The 19,576-nt window shown below is 39.0% G+C and overlaps 2 protein-coding genes across 3 annotated transcripts in view; one reads left to right on the top strand and one right to left on the bottom strand.

The window, feature by feature from the left end:
* Nucleotides 1-1,011: 1,011 nt before the first annotated feature.
* Nucleotides 1,012-6,818, top strand: sar1aa (secretion associated, Ras related GTPase 1Aa). Its single transcript, XM_066663739.1, has 7 exons — nt 1,012-1,184; nt 3,016-3,088; nt 3,179-3,298; nt 3,388-3,453; nt 3,631-3,734; nt 3,831-3,962; nt 5,233-6,818. Exons 2-7 carry the CDS (start codon nt 3,031-3,033, stop codon nt 5,347-5,349), a joined length of 597 nt encoding a protein of 198 aa, XP_066519836.1. The 5' UTR covers nt 1,012-1,184; nt 3,016-3,030; the 3' UTR covers nt 5,350-6,818.
* A 1,452-nt stretch (nt 6,819-8,270) lies between these two features.
* Nucleotides 8,271-19,576, bottom strand: part of LOC136692879 (testican-2-like) — a 42,750-nt gene continuing 31,444 nt past the window's right edge. For both annotated transcript variants that reach the window (XM_066666603.1, XM_066666602.1), the window contains 6 exons: nt 18,733-18,859; nt 17,025-17,144; nt 16,721-16,939; nt 14,931-14,993; nt 12,463-12,600; nt 8,271-11,050 (listed from right to left, as the gene is read on the bottom strand). In XM_066666603.1, the coding sequence (XP_066522700.1) occupies nt 10,902-11,050; nt 12,463-12,600; nt 14,931-14,993; nt 16,721-16,939; nt 17,025-17,144; nt 18,733-18,859 (816 nt within the window). In that variant the 3' untranslated portion in view covers nt 8,271-10,901. The remainder of the gene's footprint in view (nt 11,051-12,462; nt 12,601-14,930; nt 14,994-16,720; nt 16,940-17,024; nt 17,145-18,732; nt 18,860-19,576) is intronic.

Genomic DNA, 19,576 nt, shown 5'->3' with positions numbered 1-19,576 from the left:
TTTTCAACATACAAGTAAAATAGCTATAAATGTAAGATCACTGGGGATGCTGAGATTGTTCGATATGGCGTTATGAAATTAACGCTAGAGGGGAGGAGACGAACACTGACAAGCAGACTGACCAATTAAATGTTTACAGAGAAGGTTATCGACCAATAACGGTAGCTTTACAGTCAGACCGTCCAATCAGAAAATTTTAGGCTACTTCACCACGCCCCCTTCTCACTCAAGCGAACCAATCGGAGTAGGGGAGGGCGGGACTAGTTTGTGAACGAAACGCTTCTCAAAATTCTATGTAAGTTCTAGAAAAACAAAGTCCCGGACGTTTGGGACATTTTTTAAGTCTAAAGAAGAGGACATGTCCGGGTAAAGAGGACGTCTGGTCACCCTAAGCTAGAGTATGTGGTTTTGTAGAAACCATTTAAAAAAGAAAATACATAAAAAAAAATCCCAAATCCTAGCTTTGAACTTCTTATAAATCCACTCCCTTAAAACACAGGGACAGTATTCCTATGTCCAGTAGGGCATAGGTCGAATCAATGCAGAATCAGCGCCATAACATGTGCAATGGTTTCATGTTTCCTTGACTAATATTTAATGCGCTCCCTGGATGTAACAGTATTAGCTGTAATCTGAAGTGCACTATTTGGGAGAGACTGTATTTTCCATGCGGTGTCATCCAGAAAATAAATACCATCCTGGTACTTTAACCTGACTGGGTCTCTGCACCTCATAGTATTTTTCATAGGCGAACCTTGTTGTCCCTTAGGTCCAACTCTTTATATATTCTATGACATCCAAACGATGACAGGAGAGCAATGTGCTCCATGTGTCTCGTTCATACATTATCCACCTACCATCTCATTCACATGTAAGAAGACACGCAATAACTACACAGATGTTCATTCTGGTTGGCCATGTGGCGTCTCGGCGCATGCGTGCAGCGTGCTTGCTGCCTTACTTTAATTAGCCAACTTATAAGAGTCGGTTCCCATCGTTCAAAGAGCCGATTCCTTCCTGAAAGATTCCTTTCTGCTCTGTGTGGTTACCACGGACGCCGTCTCCTCTCAGCGGCTGTTAGCGGTGGAGCTAACGGCTTTCTTAACCACTACACAAACCAGTGCTGCTAGTCTATACAGCTCAAAGAACACACGGTGAAACGGTTACCGAGACAATAGAACAAGGTAAGAGTGCCGGTAATCGGACACTGGAGTCGATTCAGATTATTCACCGAGGACGAGCTACCGTTAAATTTAACCGCTAACCGGCTATTGGTAGCAGCTAACGTTAACGAGATAACAGGCCTCGGATTAAACTAGACTGAAGTTGGCTTCTTATTCCTTAAAATATGCAGCACTAAATGTTCTGCTCAGATTAAACTGTGTAACATCAGCTGGTGTAGGAGGGTATTGGGTTATGTATTCACACAAAATCTACATGTCATTTTTTTGTAATTAGCTCACAGGTGTCAAGAGACGCAGGTGCACAGGAATGTACTTAAACTACAGTTTAAGCGCTAGTTAACTGATTTATCTATCACTACATATGTGCCAGTCAGGGTACAGGTATCTATCTAGATAGCAAACTAGGTTCTATATTCTCTCCCCAAACTAAGGCTTTTAGGCCATTATTCAGCGAAGTTCCTAGCTCTCTGGCCATATAGCTCATGTACGTTTAGTTTTCATCTTTTCATAATTATTAGAACCTGGATATTTTAGGTGTATTTACATGTTTCTGAATGTTTACCTGGGAGAGAGCCGTCCTATAAACTCAGCAGCTGATAGGACGAAATCGAGTGACGTGTCATGGGACACGTATGCTTAGGAAGTAACGTTGGGTCTAATGTCAACGACAGATTAAAAAAAAAAAAGCTATTGTTTTCAGTTTTTTCTTTATTCCTTTTATTAAAGTGCATAGTTGTTCATTTTATTCACACGACTGGATTTTTAGGCCCTGTATTGTCTATAACAAAATGAACACGATATAAATACCTAAGTGCAAATGAAATTCGACAAGCCACTGGTATGTAATCAGCAACAGTGCTCCCTTAGATCAGGGCTGTTAAATTCTGTTTAGGTAAAGGGCTACATTACATTGAGTTCAGTGTGTGGTGGGCTGGACAGAAACCAAAAAAACAGCTTGGTATTAAAAATAACACAATCACGACTCTTCTTAAATGTTTCAGATTATCCACAAGGCACATTATGAATGATCTTTTTTCATATTTACACTGTGGGTGAATAATTGTGCTTATCAAGATTGTGATTGTTAGTAAGTCTCTCAATTTCTGGTAACAAACTTAACTGTAACTCCATAATTTCTTGAAATAATACCTTTTTACTTTGACTTCCAATTAAAGTTAAGTTTATTTCTTTGCCTATAAAGTGGCCCTTGCCGTATGCAGTTAGATATTTACAGTTATACAACTTATACCAGAGACCGAAAGTGCTTCACATTTTTAGGGATGGTAACTACAAATACCTCCAGTGTGCAGTTTTTACCTGGATGATGCATTGGCAGCTAATCCTAGCTAATACACACCTCACACATCAGAAATTGGGTTAGTTATTTGAAAAATTGTATGTTTAGGAGCCCAGGAGAGGCAGCAGTGGCACTTTTATGGGGGACATAGGGGTACATATGGAAATGACAGTAATGAACAACTATACACAAAAATCAACATGAACCACAGATAAATACACAACAAGGGAACTGACTCTCTGAATAAGACCATTAAACCAAGACGCATTAAAAAAGTCGTATGAAAGTGGCCAGCACGAGATAAAAATACTAAATAGACCACATTCCTCTCATCTTAAAGACACATCACCACAAGGGTGTTTTTCTAGTTTTTAAACTGAAATCTCACTCTAGAGACACCTGTGACGATGCTCCAGAAGTGTGTTCATTACTGCAACAAAAGATAGTAATGGTTGCTGCTGTTATAGTGTCGCTTTAGAGCTCATTTTACTAGAGTACTCAAGGTCCTTTTTTGAGAATCTTATTTTCTTACAGGAAACACATTCAGAAATGTCATTTATATTTGACTGGATCTACAGAGGGTTTAGTGGTGTACTACAGTTCCTTGGTAAGTAATCTTGCTCATAATTTTATATACAAAGTGTCTCTCAGTTGTTGTTTACACCCCTTGTAAATCCACATGCTTTATTAATGGCAGGTCTGTATAAGAAATCCGGGAAGCTAGTGTTCCTAGGTTTGGATAATGCTGGAAAGACGACTCTACTACACATGCTCAAAGACGACAGGCTGGGACAGCATGTGCCTACACTGCATCCTAGTAAGAGACAGGTCAAATCAAAATACGTTAGATGTTGATTGCAACACAATCTTTCAGAAGATTTGAGTCTATTGTTGCTTAATTTTCAGCCTCAGAAGAGCTGACAATTGCTGGAATGACATTCACTACATTTGATCTTGGTGGTCATGTACAAGGTCAGATTTACATACAAGCTCATTTTGTGGTAATATCTGTTCAGAAATATTTGATATTGTAAACAACCAGATAATTATTATTATTTTAAACTGTAGTTTTGACAGATTATTTGGCCATACAGATGAACTAGCAGAGCTCTGGATTCATAAACTGGTTTCACACTGTTTTTCTCACAGCCAGGAGAGTGTGGAAGAATTACCTTCCAGCAGTGAATGGAGTGGTTTTTCTTGTCGATTGTGCAGACCACGAGCGTCTTGCTGAGTCCAAGGTTGAGCTTGATGTAAGTTTTACAGCTCTGCCACAAGGTCAGTCTTGCTCAGTGTTTTTATATGTTCTCATATCTTTTAAACATTTGATGATTCCCTTGTCTGCCTAGGCCTTGTTGACAGATGAGACCATATCTAGCGTACCGATCTTGGTGTTGGGGAACAAGATCGATCGGCCAGAGGCTGTGAGTGAAGGGAGGCTACGAGAAGTCTTTGCTCTTGATGGACAGACCACTGGGAAGGTCAGAGTCTAGGACATACAAAAACAAAAACTGCTTTAGATGCTGACATCTTTTGGGTTTTTTGTCATGTTCGTCATGTTTCGCTTTGAACTAGTTCTAAGGTCTCTGTTAGTCTCAGGTGTGGTTGAACATCTGTGGTCATTTATATGTTATAGTGTCTCCTGCCACCGGCAGTTGCCTGGTTGCGTAATCTTTTAGTACTTTTGGACTGTATAGGACTCCTCAGATATGCGCTAGCCAATGTAGCCATCTGTTTGCTAATGTAACAAAATTGGACGACATTTAGTGTTTTCCTTCAAGTGCTTTCAGCTGTTCGGTAAGATTTGTTGGAGCAGTTAAAAAAGAAGCATGTGCTAACCTTCACCCTCCCTGCTAGGTAGCTTTGTGTAATTGTGGGAAATCTAGCTAGTGATTGGAACTTGAATCAACAAAAACTGTGTGGAGAAACTTTGGGTCAATCTAAAAAAAAATAAGTAAATAAATTAAAAACAATCTAATCCTATACTGCACAGATTAATACAAAGAAAAGTAGTTATAAAAGTGTAACAGAACAGTCCGTCATTATACAGTATGTACAGGGGTTGGACAATGAAACTGAAACGCCTGTCATTGTAGTGTGGGAGGTTTCATGGCTAAATTGGAGCAGACTGGTGGCCAATCTTCATTAATTGCACATTGCACCAGTAAGAGCATGTGCATCCAATGGTTCAAACATTGTGTCCTGAAGGCGGTGCCGTGTATCAGGACGACAATGCACCAATACGAAAGATTGGTTTGATGAACATGAAAGTAAAGTTGAACATCTCCCATGGCCTGCACAGTCACCAGATCTAAATATTATTGAGCCACTTTGGGGTGTTTTGGAGGAGCGAGTCAGGAAACGTTTTCCTCCACCAGCATCACGTAGAGACCTGGCCACTATCCTGCAACAAGAATGGCTTAAAATCCCTCTGACCACTGTGCAGGACTTGTATATGTCATTCCCAAGACGAACTGACGCTGCATTGGCTGCAAAAGTAGGCCCTACACCATACTAATAAATTATTGTGGTCTAAAACCAGGTGTTTCACTTTCATTGTCCAACCCCTGTGGATGTATCTCAACTCAATATCATGTCACACACACATTGACTATGTTTATCAGGTTACATTTATTCTTTTAGACAATACACTTTCAAAATCAATATAGCTATCATTCATTTCTTAAGTTTTCCACTTAGTGGTACAACTCTATTACATGATGTGATATAAATGTAGTACTCTGTTTCCAGGGAAACATGTCTTTGAAGGAGCTGAACGTACGTCCACTGGAAGTCTTCATGTGCAGCGTCTTAAAGAAGCAGGGCTATGGAGAAGGTTTCCGCTGGCTCTCTCAGTACATAGACTGAGTAGAAAGGTTCTGATAGAAAGGACTCCTATTCCTGAGTTCTTAAGATTGACTGGAAAAAAAAAAACACCTTCATAAAAGGGACCCAGGAAGAGTAATGAGTATTGGTTTAAAGACACACACTGAGCCTGAAAGTCCTCACCATTCCATCCAGGAATAACAGATCTGATTTTATGTCATGCCATCTGAAATTAAAACACACAATTCTTTAATGCTTATTTGGGCTATTCATACATCACACATATGTATACTACTTCTGCATTCTGTATGTGTGTGTGTGTTTATATGTGAACATTTTATTGTAGTACAATATTTATTTTGTATGATGCAGCAGTTTAGGCTTGGAGCCCAGTAGCAGCAGTGCTTTTGTTGGTGAAGGAGTGCTATCTACTGCCAACATGAGATCATTTAGACGGCATGCATAAATTATCCAACTCGGAACATTTGAAAATTAATGCAGTCATTCCCTATGACATACAGCACTGTGCAAAGGTCTTATGAGAATATATGGAAATCCATTTACTGGGACAGGAAGCATATATTTGTTTGAAAGACGCTAACTCTAGAATAAAATCTAATTAACAAATATATGTTGTGATTTAGGTTACAATCATCGAAACTAACAAAGTCGTCAATAATTAGTCTTTGTTCTTCTAAATTAATTATTCGGAGAGAATTTTAACAAACAAAAACTTTTGCACAGTGCTGTATATGACTTCAGTGTTCACTTTACATTTACTGCATTAGTTCACTTCATTGAAGAAAGTGCATGGGGTACCTAGTTTATGACTGTTTACTGATAGTAAGTTACTTATACCTATTTTGCCTCTTCATTTGCAATTAATAGTGAAAACATGTGGCCCCTGGCCCTTGATTCTGTGCTTGTTGTGTACCTCCGCTATAGTTGGTGCATATTGTAAAAGCAATAATAATTCAGCTCCACGTGTGTAATTTAGGAATGGAATAGAGGCAGATGCTGTTCCATGGCTCGTTTTTCTACACTGGGAATTTTACTTTATTTCCACTTTTGTTTTAATGTGAAGGGTCCTGTGGGTAGGAGTCTCGCAGGTGATTTGTATGTTAACATGCAAGTTACTGCTAGACTCTGAAATATGCTACTAATCTAATGTTCTGAGATGTTATAAAGTAATATATTCAATGTACAGTATATGTGTCATACTGTAGATAATGTTCATACCATGTTGTATTCTTGGTATATTTCACAGATTTATGTGGATACATATGCATCTGAAAAGCTGCAGGTATTTAGTGAATATCAGATGTTTGGTTTAAAAGCACTGATAGGAGAGTATGTGCAGCGTGAAGTAGCTAATGAATGTGGTTCTCATATCACTGTTGGAACTTGCACAGTTGTAAATATTGTACAATTAAGTCCATATGTGTTTCTACACTGCATAACCTTGAACTGAATACAGGTATTTAAGATAACTGAATTACGTACAAGAAAATGTCATCTATAAATATTTTCAACAATCTAATTCTGCTTTTGTGTTCTGATTTCAGTCTGTGCTCCAAACGAGGAATCATTGTTTGGCAAATAGGGGTTTAGTGGAAGGTAGCAGATATGCTCCCTTTTAATATTCTCAGCTTTAAAATATATTACCCTAGAATAAGAGTCGGGGCATGCCCTCTAATAACAGATGAGTTCTTCAGAAAATGAATTCTGCTTTACAATGGACTGAGGTTAATTGGAAATCATTCAACATTGCGCCAGTGGAAAATGTCAGGACTTTCAATGGGATGATTACAGAGTGACAAATGTCACTGCCTGCTGTTACAGAACAACTGACAAGTTCACCATTTGTGGGCAATGTTCCAAAGAAATTGAGGATTGAAAGCATTAGGTGTACAAGTACTTTTTGTGTCATATAATAGTAATTTACTGCTGAATCGCAATTAACTTTTGTGTAGTATTAAAAATGGCAATTGTTATATTCAACAAAAAATTGGAACATGGCAAACGAGAATTGATTCATTACTGCATTCATTATGAGTTCCATCCAAGAAAAATTACTTCAAAAGCATCTGCATGGAATTGTTCTGTTCTTGTGGATTTTGGTTTTCACTATTTAAAGATGGGTGGCACGGTGGCGCAGCAGGTAGTGTCGCAGTCACCCAGCTCCAGGAACCTGGAAGTTGTGTGTTCGATTCCTACTCCGGGTGACTGTCTGTGAAGAGTTGGTGTGTTCTCCCTGTGTCAGCGTAGGTTTCCTCCCATGGTCCAAAAACACACATTGGTAGGTGGATTAGCGATTCAAAAGTGTCCGTGAGTGAATGTATGAGTGTGTGTGTTGCCCTGTGAAGGACTGGCGCCCCCTCCAGGGTGTATTCCCTCCTTGTGTCCAATGATTCCAGGTAGGCTCTGGCCCCACTGGATAAGCAGTTACAGACAATGAATGAATTAACTATTTCAAGATTGTGACTTTGATGTTTTTGCAATAGTAAACATAGCATATTAATAATTAAGTTTTTTTAATGAAAAAACAATTTTCATTTTTTATACTACCCAATAATTTGTTACTGTACAATGACGAGTGGGAGAATGTTTGAATTTTGAATTTGGTTGCTGGATGTAACATCCATTGAATCTTGACTAACACCGTAGTGTGACCTCTGGCAGGTAGGGATCTGAACTATAACCATACAGGCAATCAGGTGAAACTGACTAATGCATCTTTAAACCAATCTGAATGTGTCATTTCTTACAGGAAATATATCACCATATTTGTGGGAGGTTTTATGTGGTATGTGAGTTGTAATAAGCAATATTTAAACACATTTATACAGAGCCCTGCGCCCAGTGATTCCAGGTAGGCTCTGGACCCACCGCAACCCTGAACTGGATAAGCGCTTACAGACAATGAATGAATGAATCAACATTTATACAGATTTTTACTCTTGTACACAATCCATAGTGTTTATTTCATTACAGTCTTTCACATTTATGCCACAATTTATTGTAAATTAGTGTTATTTTCGACATAAAATCCCAAACAGAGAAGGCAAGCACCTATAGTATTAATTTGGCTTGTTGTAATTCTGTTTTAACCTTAAGTCTTTTCAAGATTTATTATGTGAAAATTAAATGACATACGTGTTTTGTATTAAGAGAACCGTTTGTAAAAAGAGAAGAGAGTGTACACTTACACAGCGTTGTGAAGGTTTATTTAATTTATGAAGCAGATCATTGTACTGATGCTATGACAACTGTTTAGAAGGGAAGAATAAAACTGGCTTGTTAGCTTTGTATTAAGAAACCAACAATAAAATGTTTCCAGTGCCTGTTTATTATCAAATATCAAATACAGTGGAAAACATGTCATGAGCTGAGCTAAATAAGCACTGAAGACACAGCAGTTGAGTATAATGAGACATGAGAGAAGAGGTGGATGTTTTCTGGGTTTGTACTACAAAACCATAACATTGATTTCTTCAGAATTTCTGTAACACTTCATGGTTCCACTTAGAACAATTTCATCTCTTCAGACAGCTGCTGTAACCCAGTCCCAGTCTGAAGCTGGGAGATACATATATATTTTTATAACATTACTGCAACCATCTGATCTGAATGCAGAACCAAATGCATGCAGAGTCTCAGAGCTACAGGCTCTGACCTCTCCAGCATGCTTTAATTCAGACTGCACATCTCTATCTCAGTCCGATTCCCTGCCATCTCTGCATTACGTTAACATGTATCGATTGAAGCAGAACCAGCAGCACCGTAGACCACAATGCTGAAACATTAGATACACAATCTCTGATGTTGTGAGCATGACCACAATGAATTGCACCGAATAGCTAAGGTTTTACAATACGTTGCATGATAGAAGTCCTTTAAGGTCTTTTTTTCTTCCTTTTTATCTCAACAGGTTCATGAAAGAAAAAGAGGCAGCACCTCATTAAAATTTGACATTCATAACAGAAATGGTTTCATTATAATGAATGTATTGCAGGGCTTCCATGAAGTGTTCATCACTTTTAATATCCTTACTCAGGCGAGTCTCCAAGATAACACTGGCCTGGGGTCAAGATCGCATATTCCAGCTCATTTAAACCTGCAGATGACTCCGTCTTTGAAAGACTTTGTATAGGTCGGTCAATTCAAAGGTATCGTATCCCTTCATTGCTTCACTCCCAAATGTCATAGAATGTATAGTACACATATTTTCATTTAATGAAAGACATATAGCGATCTAAAGACAATTCAATAATATATATATTATTCACAACGACATTTCTTAAGTTTCAGTCCCACATTTTGTTTAGACTCACTGTCTATCACAATCGTATATGCACAACGAGATATTTTTTGTCTGGACGTTTGCTGGAAAAGGAACAAGAGTACGGAATATCAGAGGGGCCATAAGAGTCAGTGTTCAGACAGTAAAGGTACATTCTTCTGAACTAACATGCAATATTAAAACAATCAATTTCATTTAGCTAGCAAATCGTGTATACAGGGAAAACATCTTCAAACGTTTCAAGTTTTCAAGTTCTGTTTACATAAAACAAGAAAAACAAAAAAAAAAAGAAACCTAGAAAATGTGCATTTGAGCAAAAAAACACATGGCACATTCATCAATCGAGAGAAAGACTGTAAGGAATGCTCCTTAAAGCTGTAAACTGTATGCGCGAGTGTGTATGTCAATAACGTGATTATTAAAACGGAATCCTAGTCAATATCGAAAATGTAAAATAAATAAATAAATAAATAAGTAAATAAACCCTTTATTCTATCCATGCGTTTCAGCTCCACTACTTTTAGAAAGTAATTTTAGGTCTGTTACCGGTGACTTCAGAAGTAGCAGACATAGACATACTGTGGAAAATATGGGCATCAAAATGAATAGTGATAAAGCTCACTATTGCTCAGTCTACTTCATATTAGTGTTGTCTGCTGTGGAAACGTTTTTAGAATAAATGAATTCAACAGGAAATTAATTCTTTAGTAATGGGGGGAGGTTTAGAATAGTGTTTTTTTCCCAAGCACAGCATGGCCACATATCTGTGTAGATACACAAGCAAATAAAACATGACAAGTAATTAGGACAAACTTGTCCCTCTACATTTCCCTCCCACAGAGTTAGCGCACTGCTCCATAGCCCGGTTTGTTCAGCTCGTCAGTAGGTTTCAGATTTCTTTAGTTCTGCTTTTAACAGCAGTGAAATCCCCTATCAATAAAAGGACCAGCAAAAAAAGGGCTCACAACAATCAATCAACACATTATGCTCAGTAAATTACGCCATCAAAGGCTACGATATGCAGGTTTGAGTAGGATTGTTTGTTTCCATTGTGCGCCTGATCAGTTTCATATGTTTAGGAATGGCCATGAAGGTATGTTTTCGTTCGATTTTTTTGCTATTTAGATTTCAAAGAAAAGTTTTAGTGCATATTATATTTGTCGAATCTCATGTTCAGCCTTTTCAAAAGCTTCAACCAAGCAAGACTAAATATGATTTAGTACCGATTTCAACAGATGGTCTTTGTGGAGGACAAACATAATGTCATGGTGAGAGTGAGTTTTATTTTTTTCTACCAGATGTATCCTCCGTCATCAGTCTCTCCAGGCTCCGCCTCCTCTTCCTCCTCAGCCTCCTCTCCATTCTCCTCTGTCTCTTTTTCTTCTTCATCCTCCCATCCCACACCACTGCCAAAGTCCCCAGAGTAGCCCACTATTTCATCTGCACCAGAAAAATGAACAGAATTAGGGTCAGAGGGCACCTGTATAGAGTAGGGTTAGGCAGCCAGAATTAACTAGTCATTCACTCAAGTCCATTTTCTGATTACAGTGAATTTGTAAGAAAAACACTCATAGGAAACGTAATTAGGAAATACAAAGATTATTTTTATAGCTACACCGACAAAAATGTGGTTGTACATTTACATTCTTTTTGAAAGACAACACACTGTTGACAAACGAATACGTTTATCAGATATTTCTCGGTGACTGTCGTAAAACGTTTGCAGCTTCATCAGAATCCCAGAAAAGGCACTTGTTAGAAATTCGGCATTGAACAGGAGACTGGAGTTCGGCGTTGACTGGAGTTTATTTACACATACACAGGATCGTGTATGAGTACAACTGGGTGATCACATTCTATCTCAGGATGATCTGAAGTTTGGAAACTGGAGGTTCAGAGCTTTCCTTCACGTGCATGCAGAAAAGCATGGGCACATTTTGATCATCAGTTTGTCACCAGTTCAGTCTATAGCCAGTTCATTCTGTACCCAATCCAGTCTGCTCTCAGTCCAGTCTGGTCCCGATCCAGTCTAACACCAAATATTTTAGGAGGGCCTTATATACATTGGAGTAGTGGGGGAAGGGAATTGGAGGAAGAAGAGGAGTGAGAGGAGGGGTATGTAAAATGAAGGTGATGAAGAATATGTGTAAGACAGAGGAAGAAGGGAAAATGTGAGAGAAGATGGAATCGGGGGAGGGGTAGGAGGAAGAATGGGAGTGAGAGGAGAAGTAGGTGTGATAATTAAGAAGAAGATAGATAGAAGAAGAGGAGCGAGTGGAGGGGTATGATGAAAGACAGTTTTTCTCAATTTTATATCATATGTCAAATCTAGAATGAAAACATGAATGAACTTTTTTTTAATAAATAATATAAATACAACTGAATACCATAATGAGAAATATTGCTAGTTAGGCCTTTAAGCAATGCAGAAACAAATTGTACTTGCAGTTGTTACAAGGAGAATTGATCACTGCAATGATTTTCTATAACAAACATGCATCCTCTAACACTTGTACAAAATGCAGCAGCAACAGATTTTAGCAAAAGCAGGCTTGCAGGAATTTTAGCTCACTGGGGGCTCAAGCTGGTGGGAGTTCAGCCAGTACGCCTTCTCCATATAAATGATCTCATTATAAATAAATAAACAAACAACACATATCTTTGCTCTCCAATTAAAAACATGCACCTCCATTTTTGTGGATTTTTTTTTGTCCTTCACATTGTGTAAAAGATGTCATGATGAATGGACCAATAGAAATGTTCCAGAATTTCCCTTCGCCTGTAAAGTTACTATTTTGGGAGATACATGTTTTTCATTTGACAGCAACGACATGCGTGCAGGTGACACTCACCACAGTCAGGGTTACCATGAACACGGGACCCCGCGACCTCACTGCCATGTGGGTCAACACACCAGCATTCTGCTCTGCTCTGGTCACACTGCAGCTTCCTGTAGTAGCCATCCTCATCACAGCTGGGGAGGAACAAACCTACAACACACACAGTTTGTTAAAAACTGATGAGTTCCCTATTGTTGTTGTGCATCAACTGTGACAGACAGACATACACTCGAGTACTAAAACAAACACACACACTCACACAGTAAAGTTAGTAATATGACACTGTGTATTGTTGTTGGACAATGATGTCAGAGAAAAGGCAGAATGCCTGAGTGGCACTTCAGATATGGGAAATAAGAAAGCTTATCAGCAAGAGATTTATTGGCCCAGCATAGAGGACTGCTCTATAAAGTGAACACACCTTTGAAACAAGTAACACCTTATTTCTTTCTCCATTTTAAAGAGCCTGGCTTCGTACAGGAAGGTTGCTGGTTCATACCCGTGACTGGCAGGAACATGCATGGCTGGAGTGCCATTGAGCAAGACACTTAATTCCCTAAACACTCCCCAGACACCAAGGATGGCTGCCCGCTTCTACAGGTGCTTGTATTAATAGTTAGTATTTATGTTGTTTTCACATTATTAGTAATTCATAATCAGTTATATCACATAGATTGAAAAGGCAACATTGACCTGTTGTGTGTCAAATAGTAAACCCACAGTCATCTACACAGATCTTGCCAGATACTGACCATATTTTGTCTTAAATTCACATTCTCGGGTCTTAGCATTGACATTTTGAATAAGTTCTGACACTTTCACTATTAGACAAAAAAGAGGTCAGTTTTCTTTTCAGTTTCTGTGTTACAAATTACTATTAATGACCTTTAAGGTGTTTACAACCTAATTAATAACCATGTAACATACAGGTTTTTAAACCGTTCATAAACCTTTATAATTGTGTCCTGATTTGAAAGCTACATTTTAAACTTATTGTCTCCATCTTTATGTCAATACATTGTCGTATATGCACAGAAATATTTCCTGGATAATAAATAACTTACACGTAGTAGACATAAGGCAGGAAGTTATTTAATTGAAGGGTGGTCTCTAGTTTCTGCACAATAATATTTATCAAAGTGCTTTGAAGTTTCTTGTTACTAAGCAACAGACAAAGGGATGTTAGCTTAGTTGAACACTTGCTGAACCTTTAAAAACAATGCTAAATTGTCTTGAATGTGTCAACTCTGTAAAGTAGCACAAATAATAATAATATAATAATAATAATAATTTTAAAAGTGGTTAACATCCTTATTGCTGAAGGCAACTACATCAATGGACTGGAATTAAATATATAACCAAAACAAGTTAATCACTGTGCTGTTCATTTTAAAATAATTCAGCCATGTCTTTCACTACAAATGAGCTTTACTCAAGCAACTGATGTTGGTGGGAGAGGGGCATTCGTGGTCTTAAGGGGCCAGCTGTGACTTAATGGTTAAAGAACAGGCTTGGGACTGGAAGGTCACTGGTTAAATAGTGGCCAGCCAATAAATTGAAGGCAGAGGGAGGGAAGGAACAGGACTGCCTCCTCCCTCAGTGTCCGACTGAGGTGCCTTTGAGCAAAGCACCTAATCACCAACTGCTTGCTGGTCACTGGTCTGTATATGAAACCAGTGATCACTAAGACAAGCTGATCATCAGAATGGAACAAAGGCCACTGAACTGCTGAAACTGAGAGGAAAGGGTCTCACTTTCATGAACAGAATAGAATAGAGCAGAATGGAGTCAACTATAACAGACTGCGGTGGAGAGAGATATATATCTGTTCTCTGTTATCTGTGGTCCACAAAGATTGAAAGCTCTAACAAACCAATGACAGCACTGTGACTGGCTGACTGTTCCCGCCTCCCAGGGGGGCCGCTGTCATACCAAACAGTCACTCAACATTACAGCACAACACAGCTGTCTAACAAACCAACTGAGAGGAAGAAGCAGGAGAGACTGAAGGAAAAAGAAACAGGGAGATGCACACACTGAGGGGAAAATATAGAGGGAGGCAAAGAAAGTAACTAGTTTGACAGGTAATCCCACTCTCACTATGTCTCAGTTTTTACAAGGAGAACTGAAGCATCAGTGTGCTAGGTGTGAATCTGCTATACACTGTCAATACATACACACACTTGTAACATACACACACACACACACACACACACACAGAGAAATGCCTATGGCAAATGTTAAATTAAGAGTTGTCGAGTTCCCTATCCCCTACTTCCGTGCGTGTTTCTCTCTCTTTTTTGCTTTCTCTCTCACTCTCTCTCCAACTTGTAATCCCTGTCTAATTAGTAGTTAATCCCTGGGTCTAAAATCTGCATAATCAACCAATAACAGTGCCACCTGTTGCTTTAAAGCAGGAACTGCACATTTACACAATACACACAAACACAAAACCAAACAAGATTTAAATGACATTGTACCTGGTTTCTTCTTGGATGCCTCCTGCACTTGGATCCTTTCAATCTCAGCCAAACAGGGAGGTTCTGAAAGTCAAAAATTACATACTGAAAATCCTTCTACTAAGAATATATATATATTTAAAAAACAGAAAAATCTATATAACCCTAGCATGGTAACAAATATTTTAATGAAAATCTACACACTATGCACAGCTTTATATTTATATTACATCGATATAGCATGTTATATGCCAGGAAAGCTGTCCTGTGCTGTCATGAGTTGACATGACAAGCTGACATTTTGTATACAAATAACTCTTGTCACAAATGTCATGATTTGATGTTGTATCAATTAATGACAAAAAAAGAATGAAATTCACAAATAATTCTAACTTCTTGGCAACAAACCTTATACCCTTTCTCTCTGCCAGTAGTGTTTGGTGGACTGGGTGATTGAAGTTTGAAGAAACAAGACATATTGGCAATTTAACAATTTATTAATTAACAGACAGGAGCCTCAGTAGCGTGTGGAAAAACCATTCACAGCCTCAACAGCCTGGCACCTCTTACTCATGCTGGTCAACAGCCTGGTCACATACTGCTGTGGGATGGCATCCCATTCTTCAACCAGCATTTGTTGCAAGTCAGCCAACATGGTTGTGTTGGTAACTCTAAGCACTTTTGCTTTTGTGTGAAAGGTGCTGTATAAATAAACTTGCCTTGCCTCTAGCACTAACAGCACACCCAAGCTGACCCCACAAGTGTTCAATGGGGTTGAGGTCAGGACTGCTGGCAGGCCATTCCATCCCCTCCACTCCCAAATTCTGGAGGTAGTGTCTGATTAGCCCTGCTCTGTGGGGGTGTGCGTTGTCAGCTTGGAGGACAGAGTTCAGTCCTAGACTGTGGAGATATGGGATTGCCACTGGTTGCCACATCGCTGAACATAACTTTCCTCTACATGTTCAGTTTCCAGTGCACGTGTAGCTAACACCAGAGCAAACGGGCCTGACGGTGAAGGGCAGTCATGGCAGGCCTCCTGGCAGCACGAGAAGACCAGAGATTGGCTGTGTGCAGTCTGTTCCCGATTGTCTTGGCAGAGAGCCGTCAGCCATATCATCCTGCAAACCTTGACTGCAAATCTGTAGAAGACAGCCTACGGTACCTAAGTGCTGTAACAATCTTTTTGGGGTGTCGTCTGCTTGGGACGCCCTCTTCGCGACCTGTCTCTGACATCCCCTGTTATATGGAACTTGGCCTTAAATTTGGAGACTAGGGCTCACTCCAAATAATGTCGTAACTTGGTTTTGCGGTTTGAACCAGTTTGTAGTTGCCCTATCGCACGGGCCCTATCCAGATCAGTCAAACGTGGCATGCTGACACCTACTGAACACTAGCAGGGCCCATGTTCACAGGTGCTGCCAATCAAGTGCCTGGGGGTACCAGAAGCTCAAAACAAGTGTCAATAGCAACAGCGGAATAAGCTGTTTGGCAATGGCAGAAAGGGTTTGGCAAATTTTTCATGGGCGCAACCCACATACTCAGCTCTATTGCTCATCCCACAAATCCATGTTCCATACAAATCTGGTGCCATTTTAAAGGGAAATTAACAGGCTTTCCAACGATATAATATTTGTTGCCAAGAATCATTGTTATAACAAAGAAACAATCTATCAAACACAAATTTCCTTACATGTTGTGCTAAGTTTATGTACAATTCTATTATTAGTAATCATTACATGAAAAGAAAAAAATAGGGATGCTAAACAGGGATTAGTGAAATCAGTCGCAGAAGAGAAACTGAAGAAACTCACTCTCCCTCCAAAAGCAGAGACACCACTCAGCCGTGGAGACTTTGCCATCTCGGTAAGAGTCACAGGAGTTGAAGAAGGGTCTAATGCAAACCTCATACTTCTCCAGGTTTATAGCGGACAGTTCTGAGTGATCCAGGTATAAATCATTACTGGTGTCCAGTTTAGAGAACATCCAGCCAATTGAGTCTTTACAGCCAGCCACTAAGTTCCTCTCAAACACTACAGGAGGAAAAGAAGGACATGTAGAGGTGTGTGAGCAGTAACATGCAGATATTGTGTGGTAGAAAGTATGTTTTATACTTACCCGATGCTGTTTCTGAACCCTGTCTTCCAGAATTATTCATTTTAGCATTGCCATGAAGAAGCTGGAACCAGTCCCTGAGCCTGTCCCCCAAATCAGCCAAGTCCTGACCTGTACAGCTTTCTATAAAGATAAAGCAAGATAGAGGAGGGTGTGTGATTGGGTGTGTGTGTAAAAAATCCACATGAAACAAAGTCAGTAGCTTCAATAAGAGAAATGGTGGCATGAATTAATGCAACTCCATTTTATGCTTTACTTCCACTTTAGATGTTAAGATAGTTATTTAATTAAATTACATTATTTACTAAAACACTAATGTTAAAGTCATGCTACAGATAGTTATGACAGATATACAGATCAGTCAAAATTGTAGGTTAAAATAATAGGAAATATAACATGATACACATTACATGTCAATGTATTTCTTTATTCTGATATTTCTACATAATTAGGACAAGATACAATTCAGCAGTAAAATAGCACTGTAACATGTACCAAATGCTATGGAAAGAGATTAACATAATGAATTTGATTCAGTGTTTCTTATACCAAGCAGAAATATATTCAGTTAAACTCTCCACATTATGCTTTTAAATTTTTAAATAAAAAAATAAATAAATAAAGTGAACATTTAAGAGAATGTGCAGGCTAAATAACAGTTGTTTATTATAAAAGATTAGGCACATAATTCACTGAGGCAGATGGCTTAGATGACCAGCACATACAGCTAACACAGTGACAAGCTGATATCTGCAATGGGCCAGTATTGATCTAAGGGCCATTCGGCATGGACGGGTCACTGAGGTGAAAAAAGAACAGTATGCACTGAACAGTACATCAGCGTATCACTTACTATGTAGTTTCGTGGTTGCAATGAGTCAGAGCAAGTGAAGACTGACCCCTGAGCTGCCCTCCTCATTTCATCCGTTTTATATGTGTGACTTTTCTGATATGGAGCAACAGGTGAAACAGGACCTTTTACAACTGTTCTCATAATGAGCCAGTAAAAAAGCAGGAAGTGTTGACTGTGGCAGTAAACTTTAATCTGAGACAGAGATGCCACTCAGGCTACAAAAGATGTGAAAACAGGAAGTGTACTTAAAGAGCTGAAAGTCTATTGAACCATTCAAGGACTCAGCTGGACCACAATTAACACATTTAATATAAAGCACTGATGATTAGACTGGCTAATATGATGATTATACTGAGTAACATGTATGATTATAAGATACTGATTTAAGGATTCATAGTCTGCTCTCCCACAATAATGAGTTTTCATTGCTTTCATTACAGAGTCAGCAGTTCTTCTGCTTTGATGTTTTTCCACAAACTGAGACGATTCTATGTCTCTGAGTGTTAAATTACAAGATTTATGTTATAAAGTGATGTGCCCAACAAATAACTTCAGGACATGTACAAATAGCACTGCAGGAGGAAAAGAATAAATGAACTGAGGAATGATCGACTGAGGCAGGCAAGATGGGAGTACATTTGAAGCATAACGTTTGTGTTTATCCAAAGTCCTAAGGCTGGATGATGGCTTTAGAAAGTTCAGAACATAAAACCTCATGACCATTACAATTATATTAAATCATATCCTCTAGAGAACACTGACTTGATCCCAGGTAGTTTTCTGTCTGTAGTCAGATTGAAGTTTTGGTCTGTACTATATATTACATTACTAGTGTAACACTGTGTGTGAGTCGCTCACCTGGTTTAGGAGCAGGTACCATCTCCGTCTCAGGTTTCGGTACAGCCTCACTAATACATGGACATGGTCCTGCACACTTTACACTCAACTCTTTGCCACTCATACACGCCTGCTGCTCCAGCTTACACTGCACTCATGCACACACACACACACACACACACACACACACACACACACACACACACACACACACAGAGAGAGAGAGAGAGAGAGAGAGAGAGAGAGAAAGAGATGGGGAAAATAAATTGAGGTGTAGTTTAGCATTACACAGCCGTTTTCTCTTACAATCTTATTCACAATTACAAACAAAAGGGTAGTCAAAGGTTAGAAAAGTCTGCAAAACTTTTAGGCATCTAATCTAGAGAAATTATCTCAGAAAATCTTGGAATATAATTAACAAATTATTTAATTTAATCTTACATTACATATTTAATCTTACAAGAAAGTATCACTATGCAGGTATAGGATGGCACATCTTTTTATAACAGAGATGTGAGAGTAAGTGTGCTGGAATTTGTGTGTGTTTGTGTCTGTGTATATATGTGTTTCTGTATGCGCTGGAATGTAGCTGCTTTTGTGTGTGTGTATGAGAGAGAGAGAGAGAGTGAGAGTATCTTGCTGTAGCTGAATGCAGTAGTTTGATTAATAGCCTTCGCTGATTTGAGTGGCGTATCACTCGCCTGCTGCCGGCTTTATTGATTTATGTATCGTTTTTAATTTTGACCTTGTGCACAAGAGCCACAGAGAAAATGACTACTCACTCAGTGGCCCTCCCTCTCTCCATCCTTCTCTGTCCCTCCAATTTCTTGCTTTTTTTACCCTCTCCTGCTTTCTCTATATCCTG

The sequence above is a fragment of the Hoplias malabaricus genome, chromosome 3 (assembly GCF_029633855.1).
Source record: "Hoplias malabaricus isolate fHopMal1 chromosome 3, fHopMal1.hap1, whole genome shotgun sequence".
NCBI lineage: Eukaryota > Metazoa > Chordata > Actinopteri > Characiformes > Erythrinidae > Hoplias > Hoplias malabaricus.
The sequence above is the reverse complement of the archived record's forward strand: the minus strand, read 5'-3'. Positions and strand labels throughout refer to the sequence as shown.